The following is a 22,116-nucleotide window of genomic DNA, read 5'->3' as shown; positions in this document are numbered from 1 at the left end:
TCAGGAACATGACAGTTGTAATCCATTCGTTTGATATGTTTGGACTTTTGATTTTGCCTTTTGATTTTTGATTTTCCTTTTTGAATTTTCCTCGGAGTTCAGTATTTTTGTGTTTTTACTTTTGCAATCTGTATAATTTTTCTATCACTTATAGCCATGTTCAGTTTTCAGTGGCCAATACAAAAACTTCAAGTTCATAACCCCTGTATTAATAAATCAATATCAGCATAGTCTGTTGTCCAATCCAATTGAATTTATTGTATTGAATTTTGTTTTAAATAACTGATTCTACGTCTTTAATTAGTTTTAAAAACTTAAATTTATGCTGAAACAGGAAATCATATTTAGTATCCTTTCAAGATGAGATTCTGTTCTCTAACTTTAGCTATCCAAATGATATGAAAAATCTACACAATGCCTATAACTATCAGACTCCGTTATGTTTAGAATTTGTGTGGTGTCACATGTACCGTTCTTGAGTTTTGGCCCTTTATAAATGGAAAAATTGCTGAATGTGTTGGTTGACAGCTTTTTAATTTATAAGTAAATCATTGACCATAAATTCTAAGATCCAGTTCTTGGTATTATTTGACCACATCTATTAAAAATTATATATTTTACAGATATATAAAGGCCACACAGATATTGTTAGATGTATATCTGCTGACCAAACAGGACAATGGTTAGCCTCAGGTAAGATAAACATTAATTTGAGCACATGACTTTGGGCTTGTTGCGGAGATGATTCGAAATGTGCAGTGGAATAAATTGTTCATATAAAGTTCGACAATTTGGGATTTGGGAGTTCGACAATAATGTTATACTAATAGCATAATTATATCCATATCATATAACTAAAGAATGTTTGCTAATAACTACGGTTTAATAAAATATTTACAATATATACTGCAGCTGTGCTATTTGAGCAGTCAAATTGCATTGACCGTATATTTATATGTGATATACAGTCACTGACCGTATATCACCTTGTTTATGATGTTGACAATGTGTTTCCGTAGAGTTTTATTTATGACGTCAATAAAACATACAGGTTTGCGTAAATTTAAAGTTGTCCGCTTCAAATTAAGAAATGAAGTTTTTACCCAAAATACTTCATTTAAAACAGTTTTTAAGAGTTGCAGTATATAAAGAATAACCATACATTGTCTCGAAATATCAATCTGTTATTTTTACTCGGCTCAAAACAGGTAGAAATGCTCCTCACAGCCTCGCTTTCTACCTGTTTCTAACATTGATATTTCGAGACAATGTATGGTTATTCTATATATATACAATCATTTTCGTAATACAATTTCACAACACTGTTTTTGATGTTAACTTATCGCATGATAAAAACAATCTGTTTACGTCTAAACATTAGTTATAAAATTTCACACTAATTTAACCTGATTCCCAGAGATCATCAAAACAAAGTAATTAAAACAAATAGCCACAGCTGCACATGCAGACGATTTTTACTTGAACTCTAAATGACTAGACTGACCTACTGAAGGTGTCATAAAATTTAGGAATACCGTTAAGATTAACCATTTACTTTCTACACAGTAATAAATTCTTTGGAAAATACTGTTATCTTTAACTAATCTCAGCAGATGAAAATGTAGCTCTATTTCAACATTATAAAATTGAAAATTAACGATAAAAATTAACTTGCAAAATTATAAGTGCAATTAATAAAAACTAATTTCTACGTATATACTCTATTAAAAATCCTTTCTATTAACAATCATACTGACAAAAACTAAAAAGCTATTGTCTTCAATCCAGCGCTTTTTAACCTGTTTCACTATAGGACATATACCCTTCAAACATTATGGACATTTGCGCTTTAAATTTTGATACATTCTGAAATTTGCAGTGTTTTTTTATTTGCAAATTTGTAACATGATAGGTTTTTCAACAAACACAGTAATTACTTCACACACACATAATTTTTAATTTATAATTTCATATTTTACTTTATCATCACTTTACTCTGAAAAGTTAGTATGTTTAAGCTTTTTTTTGGCATCCATATATTTTATTCAAAGTCATTGAATATGGGGAAATGTCAAAAGGGGAGGTAATCCAGCAACCTAATGCAGGACATATATAGGTCAAGGATTTGCAATAATGACTAAGCACATTAACCTCTGAGTTTAAAGTAGATTTCATGTAAAACAAAATATAGAGTGCAAGATGAAACAACAAAATTTTATTTGAAATACTCATAAGTATATAGTTGTAATTTAAACTTAAGGAATTATCTACCTTAGATTCATAGAACAGACCAAATTCAAAGTTTTTGAAGCAGTGCAAGTTGCACTTACTAACTAAAATTAATTATAGCTTTCAAGTTAAGTACAAGTGCTATGAAGGTTCTATTAAAACTACCTCAGTGATTGTTATTAATTTGTTTTGAATGTATTTTCAGGCTGCGATGATGAAACAGTGAAGTTTTGGGAGGTACTTACAGGGAGATGTATGAAAACATTAAAGGTGTCAGGTACCCCTAGATGTATAGCCTGGAATCCTAACCCTGCTATCTGCCTCTGTCTGGTAGCAGTGTAAGTTTGTAATCAGTTATATGTTATCAACATCATTTGTTATGATAAAAGAATGCATATGTTTTCATAGTTTAGCATTACAGTATGAACACACAAAGATGTTAGATATGAAGAAGTGAACATTTCTATTTTTGAAACAAATATAACAGGTACATTATATACTAATGGTCCACCTTACAGAACACATATTTTAGAATTGTTTCCTTTAGGCCACACCAATTTAATTTCTTGTTCTACAGATTTTTGGACTTCAAAATGTGGGGCGAGCAAGTGGTTTGAAAATTTTAATAAAAAAATATTAAATTTACAAATTTTTGAGGCGAAGCTTGAAAAGTAGAGGTGAGTGATTATAATTTTTTTTTGTAAACATAAAATAGTAGGTTTTGACAGTATTAAAACTTGGTTTATCACAAGTACATTGACATTTCTTTAATTTCTGAAGTATTGTTTCCCTGTTCACCAAGAAATAATTAAATCTGGTCTATATATGTGTTACTGACAATGAGACAATTCTCCATCCAAGTCATATTCAGTTTGAGGGCAACCCCTTATTGTTATAAATTTATCCCTTTTACATGTACATGTTTTATAAGGATCAATATAAGTTCTAATATATTTGTTTGTACAAAAGGGCTCATAATATTCCTGGACTTTAACCATGTTAACACATTTTCTTTAACAGTTTAATATTATTCAAAATAAGTGGACACCTCTTTTAGAAAAAGTTGTTTAAAATATGATGTAACTCTCCTCTTTTTGAGTACAAAATTCTCAGTTTTCAAAGGTTTTGTATAGAAGAACTAAACAAATCCTTGGTATTTCTATTTTCTTTTCTACATCAGTAAAATGACCCCTTGTCTGAGGGAGGGTTGTTCTCAACCTAATAATAGCAAACACAGGTCAACGTATGGCCTTTTACACAGAGCTTTGATACAGACCAAACAGCAAGCTAGAAAAGGACCCCAAAATTATTAGCGTACACAATTCGAACAGGAAAACCAATGATCTAATTTATATATATCTGAACGGGAAAATACCAATGAACAACATCAACAAACGATGCTGAACGACAGGCCCCTGAATCAATCAGTACAGGTGCATAAACATGCAGCGGCTATGGATAGTTTTGTTTTGCCAGCATACAATATAATTGCAGTTGAAGGCAAATTCTCTAGAAGTTCTTTGTACTTTATTCTAACAATGAACATTTTTTATAGGGAATATAAGTAAGGGGGAAAGAAACCAATTTTTTGTTCTTAAAAAGGTATTTTCGCTGTTCTAAATTTATATCAGAGCACTCCCTCTTTGGATAAATAGTTTTCATGCTCAAACAAATATTCTCACAGATATTTACACAGTTTGGTGGGGTGCTTTTATGTTTAAAATCGTTATATACAGGTTAGACTGTGACTTTAAAAACAGAGGTTGCTATCTTTTTATAATATTTACAAAAAAACGGTGCAGCAAATGGACATGATTACATTTCCGGATGCGGGAAGCAGGAATATAAAAAAAAATATTAAAAATTTGTTTTGAAAAAAAATAGGTGCGTGCGGGTCTGTTGAACAAGGAATCAAATCGGTGTGGCCTTACATGATATTATCGCTATTTTGTGCATTTTTCGTCTGATCTTTTTTGTGATAATTTTCATGTCATGCTACTCTTGAGATGGAAAAATTATCGCTAGAAACTAAGGAGGAATCAACATGAAATTAACACATAGTCATAGGTAAAATAGCGATAAACAGATTATCATTGGTCATCTCAACTCAATTGCCTTTCTCTCTTTCGCCTTCCAAGATCAAGCAAGAAAATCAATCTTGTTGAGATGATCAACGATAATCTTTAATTATAATTTTTTTTCTTCATTAAAATGACTCCCTGTAATAATGATGTGCCAGTCCAGTGCATTTTAACATAGAATCAACTCTATGCTTTTGTATTTTGTAACTACTGGCTTGATTTCAGAAAAAAATATATTTTGTAATTACAGAGATCAAACTTTACTTGTATTGAACCCAGGACTTGGAGACAAAGTTCTTATCAGTAATACAGATAGTATGATACAGAATAAAGAAGCTTCAGAACCAGCAGGTATGTCATCAGAACAACTTTAATAAATTATACAGTGATAAGATTTGTCAGTAATTTTTCATGCTAATGACAAGAAAACATCTAAGTTTCAAGTATAAATACACATTTTTATACAGGTTTTGTAAAGAAAAAAATCAGGTCATTTAAAATATGAAGATAGCAGACAGGCAGACAATATAGATTATGAATGTCAAATAATAAAGAAAACATAATTACATCACTAATTCTTTCCACCATATCAGATTTTGAACATTTCATTTAGTATCTATTACAGCCGATTGCAATGAGTGTGTAGATGCAGGTAATATCTTTGGTTAGCTTGCTTGCTAGATGAACCTTGAATCATTATTAGGTGAGGTAAACTACCCTCCTTTAAGAGTAGACTAGTCCGACAGATAACCAATATATCTGTCTGTAGAACTAGCCTTCTTCAATAGGAGGGTAGTATACCTTACCTTATAATGACTTTACAGTTCCTCTATCTTTACATACACACTCATTGCAATCGGTTGTAAGATATCATGTAGCATGCTCAGTGTATATACTTTGTGGCTAGAATATATACTGTGGATTCATTATTATTCGTGGGATACCAATTTTTAGGCTTTCGTGGGTACTGGCGAACCACGAAATTAAATGTTCAACAAATAACAAACTTTCTATAGGCTTGTATGTACACTTTGGCAAAACCACGAAATTAAATATCCACGAACTTACAAGTTTTCCATAATCCACGAAAATTGGTACCCACGAAAATAAATGAATCCACAGTATATATTTCTTTGACATACTTTCTTATTACAGGTAAATCCCCACCATTGAGTTGGACAGTTTGTGAAGATGATCAATACGACGAGGGCTATAGATTTATTTTGTCACATCCAAAGGTAAGGGATATTGTAGAACTTGGAACAATACGACGAGGGCTACAGATTTATTTTGTCACATCCAAAGGTAAGGGCTATTGTAGAACTTGGAATCAGAGCAAATGATACTGGAATATCACTTATTTTTGGGATCTTTTTTTTTATACAAAGATTGTCATGGGATAGGTTTCCTAAAACTATATAAAAACAAAACTCATTTTAAATTTAAATAGCATTATTTGTCTTAAGCATTTCGTAGCCTGAAATCATAATAACTAATCTTGCATGTTTGTTCATTGATCAACTTTAGCAATGATAAATGCAGGAACAAGTTTCTGAATACACTTAGTCTGATTTAAAAGGTGTAGGTCCGGTAAGGGCCGGTTTTGGCCTCAAATTTCAAGTTCATCTTACGAAAGATTTTGGACACTTTTTAAACACTTAAATGTCTATTTCAATTGGTTCAATTATTTTTATGCCCCACCAACGATAAGGGGCATTATGTTTTCAGGTCTGTGCGTCTGTTCCTCTGTTCGTCTGTCCATCTGTCCCGCTCCAGGTTAAAGTTTTTGGTCAAGGTAGTTTTTGATGAAGTTGAAGTCCAATCGACTTCAAACTTTGTACACATGTTCCCTATGATATGACCTTTCTAATTTTAATGCCAAATTAGAGTTTTTACCCCAATTTTACAGTCCACTGAACATGGAAAATGATAGTGCGAGTGGGGCATTCGTGTACTGAGAACACATTCTTGTTTGTGATAGATTTCAACTGATTCACTCATTAAAAACGCTCCGATTCAAGCTTAAATATGAAAAATCTATCAAATATGCCAAAATACTGTCACTTTTCATATGATTTTTGTCAAAAATGAAAGTAGCCACATCCATGTTCATCCTCGACCTTTATATATGTTATGCATTATCATTAAACACAACTTACATTTCAATATCAAGAATGAACACGAATTGGACCACTTACATTTAAGACGGAAACCGTCCAATATTTAACTAAAATGCTGAAATTGTAAAGATTTCAGTAATTTAGCATGACTTTTAATGATAACCCGTTATATGTGCATTGTAATGCCAAAAACAGCCCATATTTATGAAGCAGAGGCATTATACCTTCCAAAAGATAACTCAATGTTTACATTTAAACAATTTTGTAAAACTGCTATATTTTGGGGCCGAAAAGGGGTCTTACTGAACCTACTCCTTTCTGTTATTGCACCTAAACATTGAGAACAGAAACATATCATTCAAATTAATAAAAACATGAGGTACAAAAAACTAGAACATTTATTTCATATTGTGATTTTGTTATATGACAAAAAGTATATTTTCAGGAAATAAGCCATGTATCATGGCATGGTAAGGGAGATTACTTTGCCAGTGTGATGCCTAAAGGAGATTCTAAGGCAGTGCTGATTCATCAACTCTCAAAACAAAGGTCACAGGTAATTTATTTACAAAACAAAGGTCACAGGTAATTTATTTACAAAACAAAGGTCACAGGTAATTTATTTACAAAACAAAGGTCACAGGTAATTTATTTAGTCATTTAATCTTTGAAAGAGAGAGGAACACTGTTGCCAGTGTGTATTAAATGAAGAAAGAAATGTTTGTAAATTATACCCAACTGATTGACAATGGAAAGTTTATTAACTACATTGCAGTATGTTTTTTTAATGGAAAAATCTTTGTAAGATAACCCCTGATAGTCAGAAAAAATAAAGTCTCATTTAGAATTTTTTTCTCAAAAACATTACTGATGATAAAGTACTGTGGATTCATTTATTTTCGTGGGTATCAATTTTCGTGGATTGATGAAAACTTGCATATTCGTGGATATGTAAACTCGTTGTTTTGGAAAATTCTGCATACATTCCTTTTAGAAAATCTGTATTTTGTTGAACATATAAATTCGTGGTTCCCCTGTCCCCACGAAATCCACGAAAATTGGTATCCAACGAATATTAATGAATCCACAGTAGTCCATTAGTTACACAATATATTGTTGAAATGCATTGTCGAAGTCAGTCTATTATAGGGGATTTTGAATTGGGAAGTGAAACTATAAATGTTCAAAAGAAATTAGTGTTCCTTCAATCGATTATGTTATATGGATAACTTTATTTAAAAGGGAATACTAAATGATCCATTTTATTGTTTAACTTTTGGTATCAACCATGTACTTTCTATAAAAATAAAAACCTTTGTAAACTATCAGTAAGGTTTCATACAGCATGTAAAGCAGTATTGATGACCCATTTATATTCTTTTCTTTACAGAATCCATTTTCTAAACCTAAAGGATTGGTACAGTGTGTATATTTTCATCCAATCAGACCATTCTTATTTGTAGCTGTAAGTATGAGCAATTTGTCAGTGATTGTTACAATTATGAGCCGACATGATATTTTGGATTGGTCTTAACATTTCAATCATCTGACTGGAACTATTTGTAAGCAACAATAAGCATTTTATAAAAAGCTGTTGATAAAATATAAATTGAACCATCCAATATCAACAAATTATCAAGTTCATGTGTTTTTCATTTAAATACAAAAATGAGGAGCTGTGGTATGATTACCAATAAGACAGCTATTCACCATAGTTCAATTGAAATGAATGAATGCATCGAAGGGTAAATGCAACTATAAGCAACAGTATGGCTTTCTACGTTGACAATGAGAAAAATCCATACCGAATTGTCAACTATAATAGGCCAAACATGAAAAATATGAAACAATTCAATTAAGAAAACTTATTTCCGAATTATATATACTGAATATAATTAAACAGTGTATATACATTATACATGATATGATATTTTCAGACTCAAAGATATATCCGAGTATATAATTTATTGAAACAAGAATTAACGAAGAAGCTGATGACAAGTTGTAAATGGGTTTCTAGTATGTCTATACACTCTGGTGGTAAGTCATTCTTAATAGTTACTTCCCTTATCCAGCCGATTGTTTTTATAATCAATGTCTTGTTCCATTGTTTCTGCTCTTTATTGGTCAAAGTTTCTGGCCATCTTCTGATAATGCTTTTGCTACATCAGAAAAGACAGCAGCCATGCATATCACAGAGAATTTTTTTTTATTATTTTTCAGCATATCATTGTAAAAAAATGTTGTTGTTTCCTGAATCACTTGAGAGACAGATCCAAATCCATGCATTCATAATTGACCAAAAAACATTTTATAAATTTCATTCATCTGAAGGGGTTTTCTTGATTTATCTTCTGCTCTAAGTTCCAAAGACAATAGCAATCAAAACCAAGGAGAAAACAAATACTCACAAAACCAAAAGACATTTACATCAACAGTTATAAATAATTATTAAGAAACAACACGAACTCCACTAAAACAGGAAGTGAAATCATGTGCTCCGGAAGGGTAAGCATTTCCTGCAACGTATACTGCACCCATCATGTTATTTCTTTGTTCAGTTCGGTAATAATGGAAGGTTATTATAAATGATGAAGAATATCAGATATGTTTTCTGACACACTTTTGTCATAATGGCCAATCATCTCATGATGGCGACCGCAAAATTTCTTGAGTGATGACCTTAATTTGAATGATTCATAGCCCTGTCTTAGCAACTTTTGAGAAAGCAGTATTCCTCCTTCAACAAAATTTGAAAGACAAGGAAGTTTAAATGTTTGAATAGTGTTGTGCTATTTTGACACATTTTTGATAAATAATTGAAACATCCATGAAAATGAGTGGAAAAAATACAAAAATTAAACAGGAAATGTAAAGTTTTTTACTCTTGGTGTTTTACTGTACTTTTATATAAAAATTATATCATGTAATATCTACCTACCTACCTACCTACCTATCCTCTTCGTTCCTGGTGGAGCATAAGGTCGTCACAAGATTTCTCCATCCAGATCTGTCTTTAGCCTTTGTTTCGGCTTCTCCCCAGGTCATGTCAAGCTCCTTTAGTTCTGCCTCAATTGTTCGACGCCAGGTGGTTTTGGGTCTTCCTCTTGGTCTCTTCCCCTGGGGTGTCCATCTAAGAGCTGTCCTGGTTATGTTGGAAACAGGCATCCTGAGAACATGCCCCAGCCATCTGAAGCGCCTCTGTTGTATTTCTTTGAGGATACACATGGACTTGGTCGTTTCCAGGAGATGGTCATTTGAGATACGGTTTGGCCAAAAGATTTTACAAATTCGCCTCAGACAATTGTGGTGGAAACTTGAGAGCGATCTCATATCTGTTTTTGTTACTCTCCAGCATTCACTTCCATACAGAAGGACAGATTTAACATTACTGTTATATAGCCTGATCTTTGTTTTTCTGTTGTATTGGCTAGACTTCCAAATTGGTCGTAGTCTTTGAAATGCAGATCTTGCCTTGGCTAGCCTACTTTTAATATCTTTTTTGGTTGAATCTTCTGTACTAACGACAGTTCCTAGATAGGTAAATTTATCTACTTGTTGGATTTCTGTACCCTCAGCTTCTAGTCGTAAGTTTGATGTTGTGTTGAGTCGCATTTCTTGAGTCTTTTTTGCATTTAATTCCAGTCCAATTTGGCTTGCAAAATGGCTTAGCCGATCTGTCTTTTCTTGCATATGATCTTGTTTTGATGAAAGGAGTGCTATATCATCAGCAAAGTCAAGGTCCTCTAGGGTTGTAAACATTGACCATGTGATGCCTCTTTTCTTGTCACTGGTGGTCTTCCGCATCACCCAGTCAATGGCAACCAGGAATAAGATGGGTGAGATGATGCAGCCCTGTCGTACTCCAGATTGTACTTCAAACCAGTCCGTTTCCTTGTTGTTGAGTATCACAGCACATTCAAAGTTGGTATAAAAGCATTTTATCATTGTGACGATCTTTTGTGGTACTCCATATGATATAAGAATTGTCCAAAGAGTCTCTCTGTGTAAACTGTCGAATGCCTTCTTGAAATCAATAAAGTTGATATATAGAGGTGTCTTCCATTCTATACACTGCTCAATGATGTTCTTAAGTGCAAATATCTGATCAATGCATCCTTTCCCTTTTCGAAACCCAGCTTGTTCCTGTCTCAACCTGTCATCCAGTAGGAGTCTATTCTGTTTAACAGTATTCTGCAAAACACTTTACTTGGGATTGAGAGTAATGTTATCCCTCTCCAGTTGTCACAGTTCCCAAGATCACCTTTCTTTGATAGTTTAATGATAAGACCTTTTGACCAGTCTTCAGGGATTTTGTTTTCTTCCCATATGTCTTTGAAAAGATCATGTAGTATGGCAGTTGCTGTATTGATGTCGGCTTTCAGTAGTTCTGCTTGAAGTCCATCTATGCCTGCTGCCTTTCCTGATTTCATGGATTTAATTGCCTTTGTTATTTCTTCTTTAGATGGTGGGTCAGTTCTTATATCTAATTCTTCAAGTTGGGGTGCTCCCTGGAATTCATTTATTGGCTCAGGTCTATTCAAAACAGCCTTAAAGTGTTCTACCCAACGTGCAGCTTGTTCCCTTTCAGTTGTGATGATTTTTCCATTATTGTCTTTTACTGGAGGTGGTTGTTTAGATTGTCCACACAGTTCTTTTGTGATCTTGTAGACTGTACTTAAGTCACCTCTTGCGGCAGCCTTTTCTGCTTCTTCAGCTCGTTCTTCCAGATGGTTCTTTTTATCTTTCCTAGCTCTTTTTTTCACCTCTTTATCTTTCTCTGCATATTCTTTCTGTGTTTGTTCTTTTAACCTTGATGACCTAGTGCTGAGGACCTTTTCTTTAAGTTTTGCTATTTCATCGACTGCTTTCCATGTGTCTGATGTTAACCATTGCTTACTACTGCTCTTACGGAACCCAATGATCTTTTCACTTGTGTTTTGATATACCTCTTTGATGTTTTCCCATTTCTTTTCTATGGAACTGTCTTCAGTTTGATCAAAATCTTCTAATACTCGAAATCTGTTTCTGAGTTCGATGACAAACTTTTGTTTGATTTCAGGTTCTTTCAGACGATTGACATTGAGAATCTTTCTCCCAGATTTGTTATTTTCTGTTACCTTTTTCAGCTTTAGTTGGAGTTTAGCTATAACTAAATGATGGTCGCTGTTCACATCTGCTACTCTATATGCTCGGGTATCCAGGAAAGATCGCCTCCATTTGCCATTTATGATAATGTGGTCAATCTGATTTTTGTCCCTGTTGTTTGGAGAATTCCACGTGATTTTGTGTATGTCTTTATGCTTAAATAGGGTTCCTCCAATAACTAATCCATTAGTAGAACACATACTTGCCAGTCTCTCTGCATTTTCATTCATCACACCATGACCTTCTTTTCCCATAGCTCTTTCATGTTCTGTATTAAGTTTTCCAACCTTAGCATTTTGGTCTCCTATAATCAGAAGGACATCATGAAGTGGTGTTTTGCTAATCTGAGCCTGAAGAGCTTCATAATAAGCGTCTTTGATTTCTTCTGCATCGTTTGTAGGTGAGTAGCACTGAATTATTGTTGTCTTGGCATAGCTGGAATTAAAGCGAGCTCTGATCAATCGCTCATTTATAGGTTCCCATTCAATCAAGCTCTTTGTACATTCCTTATTCATAATGATTGCCACTCCTTCTGTATGTTGGTTGTCATTTCTGCCGGAGTATATGATGGTATGACCCTGTGTAATTATTTTTCCTGACTCTGTCCACCTGCATTCACTGATGCCTAATATTCCTAGTTCGTATCTTTCCATCTCTCTTATAACTTGCGCAGTTTTTGAGACCTGGAACATAGTTCTTACATTCCACGCGCCGATCTTAATGGTCTTTTTGGGATCCATGAGATTCTGGTTCCTGTCTAAGGTCTCCCGAGTTGGGCTTTCTCCTTGTACAATCATATTGCTGCCTGTGCAGCCCATCATCTCATGGATACCTGCTGTTTGTTGATTTCTTGTGTTGATTTCTGTAATAAGTTGTTTGTTTTATAAGATGAGGTTATTAGCCTAATGCTTAACCCCCAACTTGGAGGACCAGGGGTTTTGTTGTTGAGGTTCCCGTCCTCTAGATCAATTGCCTTGCTGGGCTGGTGAGTGGTGATCTACCCAGTTTGTTTAGAGTTCTCTATCCTAGACAGGTTGCCTTACCTGGCTTACAGCCCCTATCTGGCTGACTATTTACCCATAGCTGGGGCAAGGTTGACGAGTGCTATATCCACACACCGGTGGGCCTACACACTGCGTCTTTGGGGTCCTTGCTACTCCAAGATCCTCTACAGTAAAGCCTGAGATACTAGATCCCAGTTACCATGTGCTGTCGCGGGGAGGCACTGTAGAGGTCTTGACAGTGTAGAGGCTATGTACTGGCAGGAGAGGCTTACTCACTCGGCTCTCTTTTCGCTCACATATGCAAGCTAGCCAGCGGCAGCTGCTTTTCATAAGAAAAACAACCACACTAGACGCATACTACTGCCCTGTGGAACAACCACCATGTAATATCTGTGGTTGATTAATTTACCATCAAGTTTCAGTAAGACCACAGATAGAAAACTCCATGTTAAATAATATTATGATATTTTCAGGTGATAATCTTGTGATAGGGAGTTATGATTGTAAACTGACCTGGTTTGACCTTGATCTTTCAACCAAACCTTACCAAACTCTCAGGTGAGTTCTAGCTCATGTTATGATTGATAATAGACTTGTATTAGAAACCGACACAGTTCTCAACATTTGGAATACTTAAATTTGACTGCTTTTTACACACAGAAAATGTACAAACATTATAAAGAATAAATGATGTTATATAATTTCAGGATCCTTGTTTAATTATTACATTTATAAAGCTGAATTTCACACATGGAGTTGATTTGTATTGAAAAATAACAAGTAATAAATCGAAGCCTGTAAGACAACATTCAAATCAAGTGTTTTGTCTCAAGCTTACTCTTTCTTTGTATAAAGATGAAGATGTGACGTGATTGCTAATGAGACAATTCTTCATAAGAGACCAAAATGACACAGAAATTAACAACTATAGGTCACTGTAAACCTTCAACAATGAGCAAAGCCCATAAAGCATGTCTATTGGAAGTCTGTACCTTGCCAGGTCCATATATATTAACCAATGTTATTATCTTTTGTCATTCAAGTAATTAAAACATTTGTTATTTAGGCATCATAAGAAGGCAATAAGACAAGTGAGCTTCCACAAGAGGTATCCCTTATTTGCCTCAGCATCAGATGATGGAACAGTTATTGTCTGTCATGGAATGGTATATAAGTAAGTAGATGATGATTAAATTATATTAAAGACCAACAAACATTACTAAGAAAAGAAAAACAATGAAGGTCTAGTTTGCATTATTGTTAAGGTCCAGCTGAAGCCCACCTCCAGAGTTTTTCTTGCTGTGTTCGAGACTCTATTGATGGCATTGGTCTGTAACTCTTTGGTGGGGTTGTTGAGAAAATTATTATAAGCTATTTCTGTACAAATTGTTTTGATTGTCGGCCTCAGTGTTTATCAGGACTTCATATGTCACTCAAACCTCTTATTACATTGGTTGCAATGAATTACATTGAATTCCCAGTTGAATAAAAACCGATAATTTCACATGTGAAATAAACATGGTTATTTCACTCTCTGACGTCATACAACAATAGGCGTTGTCAAGACGTCGATAACGTCGGATCAAAACAAATTGTGAATGCGTAGGAAAATAATATAGTTCCTTACATTTTCTGCATTAATTTCATAAAAAAAAGCCATTAATAGCCAATGTAATAAAAAGTATATCTAATCGCCTTATTTGAATATCAAAAATAAGACAACTTGTGACCGAACGCTGCTATGGATTAAACTCGTGCTGCGCACTCGTTTAATCCATGTGTCGTTCGGTCACGTGTTGTCTTATTTTTTATATTCAAATACGGCGATTAGTTATACTATAAATATTAACATCATCAAAAGACAGTCAGTAATTGTAAAGCATTATGTTATGTACATAATTGTAAAAATTATAAATTAGATTTTTAATCTAACAGCAGTTGTCATATGTGAGCTGATAATATAATCCGTTTAAAATGATAGTATTGGTTTTTATTGACAGCTTGAAAAAAAAATGTATTTCATTAAATCCTGCAAACAGCTCAAGACTAAAAAGGTTTTATTGCAAAAAATTATGTATTTAAACACGGTTTATAATCCTCATACCTTTGATAACTTTTCACAACACTGGGTTGATGCCACTGCTGGTGGACATTTCAGCCCCTGATGATATCACCAGCCCAGTAGCAGCACTTCTGTGTTGGTATGAATATCATTTATGTGGTCATTTAAAAAAAATTCCTGTTTACAAAACTTTATATTTTTCAAAAACAAAGGATTTTCTTATCCCAGGCAAAGATTATTTTTGCGGTATTTGGCACAACTTTTTGGAATTTTGGATCCTCATTGCTTTTCAACTTTGTTCTTGTTTGGCTTTATTAACTATTTAGATATCAGCGTCACTGAGGTACTTTATGTTGACGAAACGCACGTCTGGCGTATTAAATTTTAATCCTGGTACCTTTTTGCCTCATGATGTATTGTGCTTATTTTGTTTTTGGGATGTCTCATTGATGTATACTCCGCATCTCAGTTTAAAACACCCCCACTATTGACAGGTTTGTTTAAATCCAATCACAATTTTATGGTTCTTTCTGAGAGCACTTTGAATAGCCAATAGTGATAAAGGCAACAGTAGTATACTGGTGTTCAAAAGTCATAAATTGATTATGACAAATTCAGGTAACAAATTAAAACAGAGGGAAACAAATCAGCTATAAGTGAAAAACACAAAGGAACAACAGGAAAACTGTAGTGCAACAAAAACAGACAAACGTTAACATACATAGAAACGAATTATTTGATAACAACTGCCATTTGACATGTATAACAAAAAATATCTATTATACAAAAACATCAATCAATTATTTTAAATTTACAAAGAATTAAGGAGAAGTTTTCTAAAAGAGCAGTTTACAAATTAGTGATACAATCCATACTTATTGTTTCTTTTTTATTTCAGTGATTTACTACAGAATCCTTTGATAGTACCTGTGAAAGTTTTACATGGACATAAAATAACAAAAGATTTAGGTGTAATAGACTGTGAGTTCCATCCAACACAACCTTGGGTGTTCTCCAGTGGAGCTGATGGAACTATTAGATTGTTTACCTAAATAAAAATAAGATCAACAAAATTAAAATCTTTGTTTGCTGAACACTTATCAGCTAAAGAGATGTTTATTGAATGAAAGAAAAGCCTTCCTTTGTCTGCTTTCAGCTATGCTACATGCTGCATTAGTAGATGTCTGCTATAATTACCTCAACCCCCTGGTATATCTTTTCTGATGTTCACAACTTGTTGCTGAGGTACATGCTGCATCAGTAGAGGTCTGCGTGAAATACCTCCCCACGAATTTATCTTTACTGACTCTCTTGCTCTTCATTATAGTGAGGGATGGATTTCCCCATAATTTCAATAACCCAATGTTAAGGTATGATATTAGAAAGCAAATGTTTTTTCTCTAAAGAACAATCAAAAAGTATTACACTGAATACTGAACTTTAAGGAAAATTTATAAAGGGTTAGTCTTAAAAACTGACAAATTCAAATTTAAAATATTTCACCCAACAAAAATTTATGGAAACCAATTTCAAATGGTTTTCTAACACTTGAGAATATAGAATCAGAGGTTTAACACTTCCATTAGAATTAAGAAAACAGGACATGAAAAGAGCCAATCAGAGGTTTCACACTAACATGGATACTGTATTTTTGCTGGGTGCAAATATTTTGCTTAATTTTGCTGGTAGAACAAAATTGATGAAATAAATTGCACTATTTTAAAATGTGTACAAGAAAAGGTATTTATAAAAGATTCAATCCACCAAATAATAACTGCCAAAATATTTTGAATACCTTATCCAATGAAAATAACAAAATTTTTCACATGAAAATAACCCTCTATACCATACAAGACCTGAAAACAGCCAATCAGATATTTCACACTTACATTAGAAACCAGACACGAAAAGAGTCAATCAGAGGTTTCAAAATTACATTAGAAATCAGACACGAAAAGAGTCAATCAGAGGTTTCACACTTACATTAAACACCAGACATAAAAAGACTCAATCAGAGGTTTCACACTACATTAAACACCAGACATGAAAAGAGTCGAACAGAGGTTTCACACTTACACTAGAAACCAGACATCAAAAGAGTCAATCAAAGGTGTCACACTACATTAAACACCAGACATGAAAAGAGTCGAACAGAGGTTTCACACTTACACTAGAAATCAGACACGAAAAGAGTCAATCAGAGGTTTCACACTTACATTAGAAACCAGACATGAAAAGAGTCAATCAGAGGTTTCACATTTACATAAGAAACCAGACATCAAAAGAGTCAATCAGATGTTTCACACTTACACTAGAAACCAGAAACCAAAAGAGTCAATCAGATGTTTCATACTTTCATTAGAAACCAGACATCAAAATAGTCAATCAGAGGTTTCACACTTACACTAGAAACCATACATCAAAAGAGTCAATCAGATGTTTCACACTTTCACTAGAAACCAGACATCAAAATAGTCAATCAGAGGTTTCACACTTACACTAGAAACCAGACATCAAAATAGTCAATCAGATGTTTCACACTTACACTAGAAACCAGAAACCAAAAGAGTCAATCAGATGTTTCATACTTTCATTAGAAACCAGACATCAAAATAGTCAATCAGAGGTTTCACACTTACACTAGAAACCATACATCAAAAGAGTCAATCAGATGTTTCACACTTTCACTAGAAACCAGACATCAAAATAGTCAATCAGAGGTTTCACACTTACACTAGAAACCAGACCAAAAAAAGAGTCGATCAGAGGTTTCACACTTACATTAGAAACCAGACACGAAAATAGTCAATCAGAGGTTTCACACTTACATTAGAAACCAGACATGAAAATAGTCAATCAGAGGTTTCACACTTACACTAGTAACCAGACAAAAAAAAAGAGTCGATCAGATGTTTCACACTTACATTAGAAACCAGACATGAAAAGAGTCAATCAGAGGTTTCACACTTGCATTAGAAACCAGACATCAACAGAGTCAATCAGAGGTTTCACACTTACATTAGAAATCAGACATGAAAAGAGTCAATCAGAGGTTTCACACTTACACTAGAAACCAGACCAAAAAAAAAAGAGTCGATCAGATGTTTCACACTTACATTAGAAACCAGACACCAAAAGAGTCAATCAGAGGTTTCACACTTGCATTAGAAACCAGACATCAAAAGAGTCAATCAGAGGTTTCACACTTACATTAGAAACCAGACACCAAAAGAGTCAATCAGAGGTTTCACACTTACATTAGAAACCAGACATAAAAAGAGTCAATCAGAGGTTTCACACTTACACTAGAAACCAGACCAAAAAAAAGAGTCGATAAGATGTTTCACACTTACATTAGAAACCAGACATGAAAAGAGTCAATCAGAGGTTTCACACTTGCATTAGAAACCAGACATCAACAGAGTCAATCAGAGGTTTCACACTACCACTAGAAACCAGACCAAGAAAAAGAGTCGATCAGATGTTTCACACTTACATTAGAAAACAGACATCAAAAGAGTCAATCAGAGGTTTCACACTTTCACTAGAAACCAGACATCAAAATAGTCAATCAGAGGTTTCACACTTACACTAGAAACCAGACCAGAAAAAGAGTCGATCAGAGGTTTCACACTTACATTAGAAACCAGACATGAAAATAGTCAATCAGAGGATTCACACTTACATTAGAAACCAGTCATGAAAATAGTCAATCAGAGGTTTCACACTGACATTAGAAACCAGACATGAAAATAGTCAATTAGAGGTTTCACACTTGCACTGGAAACCAGACAAACAAAAGAGTCGATCAGATGTTTCACACTTGCACTAGAAACCAGACCAACAAAATAATCAATCAGAGAATTCACACTTGCATTAAAAACCAGACATCAAAAGAGCCAATCAGAGGTCTCACACTTACACTAGAAACCAGACCAAAAAAAGATTCGATCAGATGTTTCACACTTATATTAGAAACCAGACATCATAAGAGCCAACCTGAGGTTTCACACTTACATTAGAAACCAAACCTTAAAAGATCCAGAGATTTTACATTAGAAACCAGAGCTGGAAAAATTTCAGAGGTGTCACACTTACATTACATTTTCTAATCAAGAGATTCTACTTACATACATGGTGTGTATAAAATTAAGGACCTCTTGGGCATCAATCAGAAGGTTTTTTAAGTTAAAACTGTTGGTCAATTTATTGGTGATTGAGTAAATAAACTCATAGATAGATACCAGTTGTGTATGCCAGACACTTGTATTGTAATACGCTTTAGTTTAGGACTGATCTTATAAAGCAACAAGACTCGTCTGTAATTTACTGATATTTGATAGTTATGGTTATTATCATTTTAGTTAGACTTCAAGATTTCAAAAAATAAAGAGAAATAAAATATAATACTGATTAAATTAGGAAGCGGGGAAAAGAAACAATACTTTCTTTATAGTTTAAACTCATAAAAACATTTCCACTTCACATGATTAATGTACTCGGACTTCAGTTGAATAAAATCTTAGATATCTTGAGAACACTGACAAATCAATGTATCCATTCTCAATTTTATCAGACCTTAACTGACTATTGTGTTTTGTATATATTGACGGTTTTACCATCGTCAAGAATAACAAGAAGTTCATTTGTTTCTCGATTATAACTTAATCCACGTGGTTGTCTTATTCCATCATCAAAACTTAGTATCACCTCCCCTTCTCCATTGGGAGATATTTTATGAATATTATAGGTGATATATCCTGCCACATAAACATTGTCATTGTTATCCACAGCTACTCCCTTCGGTAATTTTAGATCATGACTGGAATAGAACTCTCTTTGTTGTCCAGTTGAAGTTACAATATAGACCTTATCACCATAGTTACTTGAGCAGAAAATATCACCATATTTGTTCATGAATGTATCTCTGGGATCAAATATTGTTTTTATTTGCTTTATTATTCTACCATTATCTTTATCAATGTTACTTAGTGTCCATCCTTGACTTCTAACCCACATTTTCTCATACAATGTACATACTGCCCAGAAGTTTCCGTCATCTGTAATAAGCTTTACAACTGTCATTGTTTGTGTGTCTATGAGTTGGATTCCAGAGCCGACAGTGACCACCGCATGTCTACTGTCACACATCGCGACACCTAGCGGTTGGTGATCTAAGTACATTACAATTACATCGGATCCATCAGTCTTACAAGAATACAAGCAGTTTTCATTGAAGGCACAGAAAAGAAGACGATTATTGGGAATAAAGCAACATCGAAAAACTCTCACATCTTCACCTAATTGTGAGGAACTAAATGATTTCAATAATGAAATGCATCTTTCTGAGTCTGACCGACAATATGTATGGACAGTATCTGTCACATCAATGGTGCCCATTGAGTGGACTGAATCTGGAAAATTAATTACTTCTTCTGAAGGTGTGAATTCCATTTTCCTAGTGATAGCTTTCTCTTGAACATCGTCAACAACTGCCTTTTGTCTTTCAGTTTCTAATTTCACAAATTTAAGGGTTCTGAACATATTTGAATCGATTTGATGTGGCCTAACTGAGCCAATTTTATGCCTCCAAGTGGTCAGATCTTCATACATGTGTCTCATGCTGCTCACAGTTTCATTTGTGTTCTGTGTGTAATCCTTGCACGTCTCTTCAACTTCTGATAATATTTTAACTTCTATGTAATCCAAATGTGAATTGATCTGCTTCCGAATTTCAGATATTTTGTCTTTGATTTTTTGTTTTTCTGTAAGTGATTCCGACAATGCGTTATTTAATTCTCCCATTATTTTTTCCATGTTATGCATCAAGTCCAAAGTTTCTTTCTTTAAATCGTCAATCTGTGTTCCTTCTTGAATCTCTATAATTGCCTGTTCGACAGACATTATAGATGTACAGTTGGAATGTTCCTCTTGTTCACACTTGGAACATATTATTTTATCATGTTCATTACACCATAAATTCAGTATTTGGTCCGAATGAAATGTGCAGTGTTCTGACGATCTATGCACATTAGCTGCACTTTCATGAAGTGAAGTTTGTGTTGGAAAGTCTTGTGATTTTTGAATATTTCGCCTAACTATATTATGTGGACTTGGTAATTTCTTATGGACATCGGCACATGATTTGCAAACATGTTCAGAACATGTAGTACACCAAAAGTCAGCGCCAGTTTCCAGACCATCCCGGAGACAACCAGCACATAATTCTGCAGACATTCTGAAATGGAAAAAATAACTTTGAATCGTATGCGACTTTCATACTAGTGAGAGGTTTAGTTAGCTATACAACCAGGTTAAATCAACCGCAGAAGATCACCAACAGGTCTTCAATGCAGCGAGAAATTCCCGCACCGGAGGCGTCCTTCGGCTGGCCCCTAAACAACTATATATACTAGTTCAGTGATAAACTCCAAATTGTACACACGAAACTAAAATTAAAAATATTACAAGACTAACATTAGGCTAGATGTTCCTGACTTGGGACAGGCGCAAAAATGCGGCGGGGTTAAACATGTTTATGAGACCTCAACCCTCCCCATATGACCTCTAGTCAATGTAGAAAAGTAAACGCATATAACAAAACTCACATTAAAATTCAGTTCAAGAGAAGTCCGAGTCTGATGTCAGAAGATGTAACAAAAGAAAATAAACAAAATGACAATAATACATAAATAACAACAGACTTCTAACAGTTAACTGACATGCCAGCTCCAGACTTCAATTACACTGAGTAAAAGATTAAGTCCTCATCATATGAACATCAGGCACAATCCTTCCCGTTAGGGGTTTAGTATCATACCATCATAACATACATATATGAGAAGAACACAACGCATGCTTTTTCCTTATGTAAAATTTGTCATTAGTTGTGAAGATTCAACATACTTAATCCTTAATTTTTACATAAATGTCTACAAGGACATGCAATATGTTACAAGCATTGCAGTTAATCGAGGATTTATATATACAAATCCTTGAGTCAGTGCACCAATTTACAAAATTGCATTTTCATATCTATTATCATTTATGGTAAACTATTTAAACATATAAACAATAAGAAACTGCACATTTTCAGTTTGTATAAGGCGTTTAATTTCCTGCTAGATATGATTACATATATTAAATAGCAGCGTAGCTAGACATTTAAGTTTATCATTTTTCAAATTTTCCTTTTTTGTACGACTAATTAATAACAATTCAGATTAAAGGGATACCTATAGAGTTTTCGTCAAGTGTTATTTGACAACTTGTTAGTGGACAAGGTCATGAATCAGAAATAACTGTGTTAATCCGAAATTTTACAAGTGTTATCTCCATTCCATTAACTTCTCCTGTCGTGTTGTATAAACGATTAACGATCGAACTAGTTTGTACTATTGAGTTTTTCGCCCGGTAAAGAAATTGTCATATAGAGTTACCCTGTACGCGTACAGCCAGTTAAACAAAGAAAT

The 22,116-nt window shown here is 34.0% G+C and overlaps 2 protein-coding genes across 2 annotated transcripts in view; one reads left to right on the top strand and one right to left on the bottom strand.

Annotated features, from left to right (window-relative positions):
* LOC134722180 (ribosome biogenesis protein bop1-like) overlaps positions 1-15,723 on the top strand; it is a 28,521-nt gene extending 12,798 nt beyond the window's left edge. The window contains exons 11-20 of the mRNA XM_063585762.1: positions 624-693; positions 2,435-2,567; positions 4,561-4,661; positions 5,466-5,548; positions 6,876-6,986; positions 7,821-7,895; positions 8,368-8,470; positions 13,056-13,140; positions 13,649-13,756; positions 15,543-15,723. Coding sequence (XP_063441832.1) covers positions 624-693; positions 2,435-2,567; positions 4,561-4,661; positions 5,466-5,548; positions 6,876-6,986; positions 7,821-7,895; positions 8,368-8,470; positions 13,056-13,140; positions 13,649-13,756; positions 15,543-15,696 — 1,023 coding nt within the window. The 3' untranslated portion in view covers positions 15,697-15,723. The remainder of the gene's footprint in view (positions 1-623; positions 694-2,434; positions 2,568-4,560; positions 4,662-5,465; positions 5,549-6,875; positions 6,987-7,820; positions 7,896-8,367; positions 8,471-13,055; positions 13,141-13,648; positions 13,757-15,542) is intronic.
* A 3,508-nt stretch (positions 15,724-19,231) lies between these two features.
* LOC134723107 (uncharacterized) lies at positions 19,232-20,881 on the bottom strand. Its single transcript, XM_063586746.1, has one exon. The coding sequence runs from the start codon at positions 20,879-20,881 to the stop codon at positions 19,232-19,234; it is 1,650 nt and encodes a 549-aa protein (XP_063442816.1).
* Between the last annotated feature and the right edge of the window lie 1,235 nt (positions 20,882-22,116).

Source organism: Mytilus trossulus, chromosome 6 (assembly GCF_036588685.1).
Source record: "Mytilus trossulus isolate FHL-02 chromosome 6, PNRI_Mtr1.1.1.hap1, whole genome shotgun sequence".
Taxonomy (NCBI): domain Eukaryota; kingdom Metazoa; phylum Mollusca; class Bivalvia; order Mytilida; family Mytilidae; genus Mytilus; species Mytilus trossulus.
This window is presented reverse-complemented; position numbering and strand designations above follow the sequence as displayed.